Source organism: Ictalurus punctatus, chromosome 12 (assembly GCF_001660625.3).
Source record: "Ictalurus punctatus breed USDA103 chromosome 12, Coco_2.0, whole genome shotgun sequence".
NCBI classification, from domain to species: domain Eukaryota; kingdom Metazoa; phylum Chordata; class Actinopteri; order Siluriformes; family Ictaluridae; genus Ictalurus; species Ictalurus punctatus.
The window spans coordinates 33,422,180-33,431,826 of NC_030427.2; the positions used below are offsets into that span (position 1 = coordinate 33,422,180).

Genomic DNA, 9,647 nt, shown 5'->3' on the forward strand with positions numbered 1-9,647 from the left:
GTCTGGTTCGGAAATTGTACCTCATCAGATCACAAGACCCTGCAGCGCATATTGAGGACAGCTGAAAAGATCATCGGGGTCTCTCTCCCCCCATCACAGACATTTACACCACAAGCTGCATCTGCAAAGCCACCAGCCTTGTGGATGACCTCACACACCCCACACACACCTCACACACACTCTTCACCCTCCTGCCATCTGGAAAAAGGTACCGAAGCATTCGAGCCCTCACAACCAGACTGTGTAACAGCTTCTTCCACCAAGCCATCAGACTCCTCAATACTCAGAGACTGGACTGATACGCACGCACGCACACACACACACACACACACACACACACACACACACACACACACACACACACACACACACACACACACACACACACACACACACTGCATTGACACTGTTGCATTTTTGCTGCTACTGAATTATAAAAATGTAGTATTTAATTTATTGTCACTATATACACTTTATATACACTTTGCCTGGCTGCTATCACTATAACTGCTATGTCCATGTTTGGTATAAGCTAATCTTCTGAATACTCAGTCTTAGCATATTATGTTTACATTTGTACCATTTTGAAATGATGTTGTTACTCCATGGCATCTGTCTTTCGCACTACCTGTTATATCACACACTTGTGTACTGACTGTGTGCTACACTGTCACTTACTGTACCTATTGTACTGTTTTAGTAGTTACTGTATTGTCCTGTGTTTTTAGCACACGTCTGCATGTGCACTTTATGTAGAAATGTGTAGATCTTATTTAGTTCTGTGTCTCATGTGGTTAGTGTGTTTTTTTATGTAGCACCATGGTCCTAGAGGAACGTTGTTTCATTTCACTGTGTACTGTGCCAATTTTATATGGTTGAAATGACAATAAAATCACTTGAACTTGAACTTATAACAGGAATACTCCACACGTCTTCATTCGATTTGTGTTTACTTCGAGTATGACTAATCATATTAAGGTCATCAATAATCACTGTTGACATGTTTGTTTCTTAATCAGAGTATCGTTTTAATCATGTTAATATCGGATTATTGTTGTCCACGTAAACATGCTGATAGAAAATGTGTTATGTTTGAATGAGAAAATGGTTGTGTATTGAGAATGAACACAATTCTACACTTCTGCTTTTATCTTTACATCTACACGAGTCACAGCATGCTCTTACCCTGCGTATGAAGATAGAGGGAGGAGAATAAAGCACAACCACTTTCATGTTCTGTCTTACTTTCATTATCATCAAGTCACTAGTGTCGACGAGTCGTTTACACTTCACTAAAGGGTGAGTTATACAAATGTTTTAAATTACTTTTTTTGAGCACACATTAATTTTATTTTACCTGTCTGTTTACATTTCAATGTCAGTACGTTTCTGTTTCAAACATCCAAATCACGTCAGTTGTGCATGTATAGAGTACTGTAAGACTGAATCAGTTGTGTATATGTAGAGTACTGTATGGCTACGTCAGTTGTGTATATGTAGAGTACTGTATGGCTACGTCAGTTGTGTATGTGTAGAGTACTGTATGGATGAATCAGTTGTGTATGTGTAGAGTACTGTATGGATGAATCAGTTGTGCATGTGTAGAGTACTGTATGGCTACGTCAGTTGTGTATGTGTAGAGTACTGTATGGATGAATCAGTTGTGTATGTGTAGAGTACTGTATGGATGAATCAGTTGTGCATGTGTAGAGTACTGTATGGATGAATCAGTTGTGCATGTGTAGAGTACTGTATGGCTGAATCAGTTGTGTATGTGTAGAGTACTGTATGGCTGAATCAGTTGTGTATGTGTAGAGTACTGTATGGCTGAATCAGTTGTGTATGTGTAGAGTACTGTATGGCTGAATCAGTTGTGTATGTGTAGAGTACTGTATGGATGAATCAGTTGTGTATGTGTAGAGTACTGTATGGCTGAATCAGTTGTGTATGTGTAGAGTACTGTATGGCTACGTCAGTTATGTATGTGTAGAGTACTGTATGGCTGAATCAGTTGTGTATGTGTAGAGTACTGTATGGATGAATCAGTTGTGTATGTGTAGAGTACTGTATGGATGAATCAGTTGTGCATGTGTAGAGTACTATATGGCTAAATCAGTTGTGTATGTGTAGAGTACTATATGGATGAATCAGTTGTGTATGTGTAGAGTACTGTATGGATGAATCAGTTGTGTATGTGTAGAGTACTGTATGGATGAATCAGTTGTGTATGTGTAGAGTACTGTATGGCTACGTCAGTTGTGTATGTGTAGAGTACTGTATGGCTGAATCAGTTGTGTATGTGTAGAGTACTGTATGGCTGAATCAGTTGTGTATGTGTAGAGTACTGTATGGATGAATCAGTTGTGTATGTTGTTGTGGATAAAAATGACATGAAATAAACACGAGGGAGATTGAGTATGAGTAAAAATGTAATTTTATTGGTAATTCACAGGACGGGTGGGTGCGTAGTCTGGAGGAGAGTAAGAGGGGGAGGAAAATGGGGTGCGTCCTGGGGACATGGGGAAATCAGGGTGGGTGAAGTGAGCGGACCACTGAGAGTCGGGCGGACTGGTGGGTGAGAAGAGGGACGGATGGTCGGGGCCCGGATCGGAGAAGACAACATCATCATCCTCGGATTGGAAGCTGGAGGGGGGTTCTGGGTCTGACTGTGTAGAGGCGTCAACACGCACGTTCGTGGGGCAGATTCTGTACCGAAGAAGAGGGGGGAACCCCGGATCTCCATTCTTGGGGGGGGGGTGCTGCGAAGATAGTTAAGTAGCATCATGATATCAGCAGTGAGATGCACAAGCTGGTAATGAGTGTCCAGATCCAGGTCCAAACCCTGATCCAGGTCCAGTAACGGAGAGAGAGGGGACTGACGACGGGCACCGGCACCTAGACACATAGAAGCGGGATTAGGCGGATTGGAATTACGAGCAATTTAAGAGCAGTAATAGTAAAAAAGTCAAAAAGAAGTGTACGAGCTGAGGAGTGCTAAAAACATACATACACACACACTCTCTTCCTCATACACACACATGAATAACTTTAATAGAATCTTATAGTAATAGAGAAACTCTATAAAAAGCAGAATTGTAGGATATGCAGGACAGTAGAACTGTAATGATATTAAGAAGTTGGAAGTACAGTAAACCGCTTTTCAAGTAGTATAAATATATATAAACTAAGAAATATAGTGCAAATATGAAAATAAATTATAAACGAGAAATACAGGAAAAAAAGGAAAATATAACTTACTCATGATTCAGATGGTGAAGATTCTCGTCTCGCAAGGAAAGCCTTAATTTTTAGAGAACCATGAAGAAAGCCAGTTATAAGGGTGGCTGCCCCCCCCTCGAGATAACGATAAGACCAAGGTCCCTCCCGGTTGTTTAGTCGTCTTGCTTACGTCATTTTTTTAACCTAGGGAAATAGGAATCCTGGTTTTTGAAAACCTAGGTAAAAGAGAATCCTGGTTTTTGAAAACCTAGGTAAAAGAGAATCCTGGTTTTTGAAAACCTAGGTAAATGGGAATCTTGGTTTTTGACAACCTAGGTAACTAGAAACCCTGGGTTTTTGTTTCCTGGATTGTTGGAAATGCCTGGGTTCTGATTTTATGTGTAAATTAAAACCCCTGGTTTCAATTCTATGGGTAAGTGAAATAGGCCTTTTCTGGAAACCTATGGGTTATCTAGTGTGTAAATACAGTATAAATACTGGAGCTTAAGCTCAGGGTATTGGGATCACTTCTGAGAATTCTCATCGGTGTGGATCTCGTGTGGTGGAATGGAACAATAAAGCTGGACCCTTGCTTCTTCTCACTCACGGCTGGTGTGTTTTTTCTATCTCCAACTGGGCTCAGAGGTAGATGTGAGTATTGGCTTCTAAGTTGAGTTTTAAATGTTTTTGGGTAATAGGCTAAATTCGAGCCAACAATGTGTAGAGTACTGTATGGATGAATCAGTTGTGTATGTGTAGAGTACTGTATGGCTACGTCAGTTATGTATGTGTAGAGTACTGTATGGATGAATCAGTTGTGTATGTGTAGAGTACTGTATGGATGAATCAGTTGTGTATGTGTAGAGTACTGTATGGATGAATCAGTTGTGCATGTGTAGAGTACTGTATGGATGAATCAGTTGTGTATGTGTAGAGTACTGTATGGATGAATCAGTTATGTATGTGTAGAGTACTGTATGGCTACGTCAGTTATGTATGTGTAGAGTACTGTATGGATGAATCAGTTGTGTATGTGTAGAGTACTGTATGGATGAATCAGTTGTGTATGTGTAGAGTACTGTATGGATGAATCAGTTATGTATGTGTAGAGTACTGTATGGCTACGTCAGTTATGTATGTGTAGAGTACTGTATGGATGAATCAGTTGTGTATGTGTAGAGTACTGTATGGATGAATCAGTTGTGTATGTGTAGAGTACTGTATGGATGAATCAGTTGTGCATGTGTAGAGTACTGTATGGATGAATCAGTTGTGTATGTGTAGAGTACTGTATGGATGAATCAGTTATGTATGTGTAGAGTACTGTATGGATGAATCAGTTGTGTATGTGTAGAGTACTGTATGGATGAATCAGTTGTGTATGTGTAGAGTACTGTATGGATGAATCAGTTGTGCATGTGTAGAGTACTGTATGGATGAATCAGTTGTGTATGTGTAGAGTACTGTATGGATGAATCAGTTGTGTATGTGTAGAGTACTGTATGGATGAATCAGTTGTGTATGTGTAGAGTACTGTATGGATGAATCAGTTGTGTATGTGTAGAGTACTGTATGGCTGAATCAGTTGTGCATGTGTAGAGTACTGTATGGCTGAATCAGTTATGTATGTGTAGAGTACTGTATGGCTGAATCAGTTGTGTATGTGTAGAGTACTGTATGGATGAATCAGTTATGTATGTGTAGAGTACTGTATGGATGAGTCAGTTATGTATGTGTAGAGTACTGTATGGCTGAATCAGTTGTGTATGTGTAGAGTACTGCATCCGAAACTATACAGGTAAGTATGAGGTTTCGGACACAGTGTGTGTTTTTAGCAGGAAATATTTTACGAATATTATTTTTCTGTACAACTCCAAAAACTGCAGTTATGTGCACATATTCGCAAAGTGTTCACCTTTCGCATAGTATTCAGAGTTTGTGCATGCCAGTATAGTTTGCAGGACTGCGGTACCCCTGTAATACCTTTCTGTCTTGCTTAAGACCGAGGAGGTGGAGGAGTGAACTTAAACAGCATCAAGACGCAAAAGACTCTAATATTTATTATAATATCTAGATATTATAATATCTAGAGATATATAATATCTCATTTGTAAGTCACTTTGGATAAAAGCGTCTGCAAAGTGAATAAATGTAAATGTAAATGTAAATATGAGGCTGTAAAGATGAAGTTTGTAGTAGTTGCAGAGCTCACAAAAACATTGTGGATAAACCAAACACCATATATCAAAACAAGCAGAAATAAAATTATATTGTGGGAAGTATCAAGTCTGTAATTTAAACCATCATTGAGTAATTTAATCACATACAAAATGTGTTCCAATTGCACTGAATCTCCACTAAATGCAGTCCCCGCCCCCATTTTTTTTAATAACCTATAGGTACATTTACGAGCATAGAAAAATGGATTCAGCTACAAGCAACACTCATTATCTACACTATGACATTATTCTCCTTGGAAAAACAGGATCAGGAAAAAGTGCTTCAGGAAACACCATACTAGGAAAAAACTCTTTTTTTTCCAAGAAGACATTTAAATCTGTAACTCAGGATGTTATGATGGAGAGAGTCATTTTTAACGGAGTGACTCTTGATGTCTCCGACACACCAGGACTCTTTAATACAGAAACAAGTGATGAAAATGTTTTAGCTAAATGGCAGCCTCTGCTCCAGCGAGATGAAGCAACCTGCACTGTGATTCTGTTGGTGATAAACATAGGCAGATTTACACAAGAAGATAAAGAAGCTGTTCTTCTGATTGAGGACTTTATACCAGAAAGACTCGTCCAAAACACATGGATCCTCTTCACCAGAGGAGACGAGCTGGAGAGTGAAGATCTCACTATAGAGCAGTTTATAGAAGACACAGAAGAACTGAAGAAACTGGTGCAGAAATTTCACAACAGATATCATGTCTTTAACAACAACTCTCAAAGTCCAAATCAAGTCCAAAAGTTAATTAATAAAATAAAAGAGACTGCACAAATCGTCTGTAAGTATATTTCCTGTATAAGCGTTTCCATAACACAGTCATTTTCTAATTTAATTTACTTTCTATATTGTCCATCTAATTTAAAAAAAACTGTGCTTAGCACCACCCGTGTACAGAAGTGGAATGAGTGTAATGAAATGAACAGTATAACTGTGCAGTGATCATCTTCTTTTTAAATCCATATTTAGCTTCAGAGATAGGACTACCAGACCCTGAAGATCCTCTTCATAGGAGACTCGTGCTGGTGGGGAAGACTGGTTTTGGGAAGAGCGCTACAGGAAACACTATCCTGGGAGGGGCGAGATTCAGATCTGAGATTGGTTCATTGTCTGTAACATCAACAAGTGAAATGCAACAGGATGTAGTTTTAAGGAGGACTGTGTCTGTGATTGACACCCCAGGGTTATTCGACACAACAAAATCCCGTGAGGAGTTAAGTGTGGAGATAGGGAGGAGTATTTATCTGTCCAGTCCAGGACCTCATGCTTTCCTTTACATCCAGCCCATTAACATCAGGTTCACTGAACAGGAGGAAGATCTTATAGAGAAATTAGAGGAGATTTTTGGAAGAGAGATGAAAAAATACACAATGATTCTCTTTACTCATGGAGACCAGTTAGAGGGGAAGTCTGTGGATATGGTGATTCAGCAGAACAAATCTCTCAGCAGTCTAGTTAAGCAGTGTGGAGGTAGATATCACATCTTCAACAATAAAGACAAGAGAAACCGAGAGCAGGTCGCTGAGCTACTGGAGAAGATAGACAGAATGGTGGAGAACAATGGAGGAACCTGTTACTCCAATGAGATGTATAAGGAAGCAGCAAGACTCAGGAGAAATATTAACGGGTTTAAGGAGTTTTACAAAAATAATGAGAAATATTTGCTTATTGCTGGTGGTATTGGATGTGGAGGTGGAACTCTATTTGGATGTGTAATAGGAGCTGTAGTGGGTAGTGCTGTTGCAGGTCCTGTAGGTGCAGGTATTGGTGCAGGCATTGGCACAGGTATTGGTGTTATCATTGGCGCAGGCATTAGTGTTGGCACAGGTATTGTTTTATGTAGAAATGCAGACCAAAATAATCAGAGAAGTCAAAGCACAGAGAGACAGAGTGCACCAGACAGTGATGGTGGACATGAATCACCTGATTCGGAGTACGTGCTCTTTGAAGACACTTCAGAGACATCTCGCTTGATCCATAGCTCTAATATCAGGCAAAGGTCAACAGGTGGGAGATATCACAATCAGGAATAAACTAGGAAAGTCACAGTGACATTTATAACATTATTTTGGTACATTTTCTGTGGATGTATTCATAATACAATAAGTCACGATTCTACATCTGTTCAGTTCTTTACATGAAAATGACTGGTGTATGTGGATCATGTTAAATCATGGTGTATTTCATTCTTGTTCAATCTACACTGATCATTTACAATTAAAAATTAAAAAGAGGTTATATTACATTTCTCACCTATTTGCTTATGTTAAATTTCAGCATATCATATTACTCATTGGGAAATTGTGCAGTAGTGTATGCAGTAGCCTGTCAGCAATATAGTGGATTTGATTCATCAATCTTTTAAGATCTTTTAGAATTTCTGATCGTTTTGAACAGCATTTGAACACATTACATAACATTCTAGGAATATCTGTCTTTTTTTTTAGTCCATATATTCTTTAATTTGAGAGAAATAACAATTTTAATTTCAAGAAACACAAATATGCATGTATCATATGACAGAGCTTTTTGTTTGTTAATGTAATAAAAGTAGTGTTTTGATCCAAAGATAGTTTCTGTCTTCTTTTATAGTAAACTTTACAGTTTTAATAATGCATGTCTCATCATTTATGTGTATTGTTATTTTAATTGATCATGCTTAAATATTCGTTGTCTTGAAAAGTGAGGTGTGAAGTACAGCTAAAATATTGTTTTGTGTTATGATTTGAGATACACACACACACACACACACACACACACACACACACACACACACACACACACACACACACACACACACACACACCTTCCCAGCCTTACCTAACCTGTGTGACCTGCTCTGGTGTGTTTTCTTTTCTGCTTACAGCCCCAGCAGAAACTGGAAACACCAGCTGATCATGTCCTCTAAGAGCCTGAGAGTAACCTGCAGCTGAATCGTCTATAAATGACTGCAATAATATATTCTAATAAATACCAAACTCTTCTAAGGTGTAAAGTATGATGTGGTTTATTATAAGATTACATTTACCGTTCTCTGTGAATATCAGCTGCTATAGACTGACGGGTTACGCTGTAACTGGGGTTCTAACACCTTGACGTTACTCAGGGAATTACTGTGTGTTACATTACAGGAACCAAGAAAGCTCAAATCCTATATTTGCGTGTGTGTGTGTGTGTGTGTGTGTGTGTGTGTGTGTGTGTGTGTGTGTGTGTGTGTGTGTGTGTGTGTGTGTGTGTGTGTGTGTGTTGTGGGACAGATAACACTACACTTCAGCATGGTCATGTGAATATAAAGTATGTGAGCTGAAGTATGTGTGTTCCTGTCAGAACTTGCCATGAGAGCTGAGCAGCAGTGTTTTCTTGCTACTGTGTGTGTGTGTGTGCGTGAGAGAGAGAGAGAGAGAGAGAGAGAGAGAGAGAGAGAGAGAGAGAGAGAGAGAGAGCTAACATAATGAAATGTTTCCTTACAGAAAACTTCACCATATAAATGATTACACGCAGGTACGTGCACAGGTAGACCCCTAGTGGTGCATGAGTGCCTGCCCTTTTTGTAAGACTTTTAAAAATTTTATTTTATAGTTGAGTTTTTATTTAAATTTAGCCCATGGTATCAATTCACAGTTAAGCGTGTGCCTAAGCTTCAACATTGTTCATCACTGCTGTGAAATTAAACCACTATTAAACCATCTCAGTACAGCCATAGTCCTCTATTAAGCTTCACAACAAACATACTAGTCTAGTATTGGGGTAAAATAGCATCCTGCAGGGTCTTAAATTCCCCCCAAATTAATAAACATGTCCCAAAATTCAAGATATGAATTACCCCTGTATGAGTTTAAAAAAAAAAAAAAGATATATAAATAATATAATATAGTTAAATAATATCACACGGACCAGAGTGCTGTTTTCCCGAATATCAACACCATCTCAAACGTGATATTCATTTCATACAACAGTTCAATAAACAATAAGTTCATATTAAATTATTAATATTTTAGACACAATATTGTGAGTGTTGACTGTTTTTGCTCGATTTCACCAATAACAAAAGTCCAAACAAAGCGGAACGGTTGCGTTTCCCAGCAACACTGACGGTCTGAATCCGCTCCCGATCTCCTATACAGTGTACTAGATCAGTGTCGGCCATTTTGTAGAGGTGTCTGAATTCTGAACAACTTCATTCATTCGCTCATTTATAC

The 9,647-nt window shown here is 38.8% G+C and overlaps 2 protein-coding genes across 2 annotated transcripts; one reads left to right on the plus strand and one right to left on the minus strand.

Moving 5' to 3' along the window:
• Positions 1-1,215: 1,215 nt before the first annotated feature.
• LOC108272945 (GTPase IMAP family member 8) lies at positions 1,216-8,016 on the plus strand. The gene is made up of 3 exons (XM_017481833.3): positions 1,216-1,299; positions 5,619-6,229; positions 6,418-8,016. Exons 1-3 carry the CDS (start codon positions 1,232-1,234, stop codon positions 7,479-7,481), a joined length of 1,743 nt encoding a protein of 580 aa, XP_017337322.3. The 5' UTR covers positions 1,216-1,231; the 3' UTR covers positions 7,482-8,016.
• On the minus strand, positions 2,417-3,592 carry LOC128634062 (actin nucleation-promoting factor WASL-like). The gene is made up of 2 exons (XM_053684027.1): positions 3,259-3,592; positions 2,417-2,895 (listed from the first exon to the last, which is right to left on the minus strand). Exons 1-2 carry the CDS (start codon positions 3,260-3,262, stop codon positions 2,447-2,449), a joined length of 453 nt encoding a protein of 150 aa, XP_053540002.1. The 5' UTR covers positions 3,263-3,592; the 3' UTR covers positions 2,417-2,446.
• Positions 8,017-9,647: the final 1,631 nt, after the last annotated feature.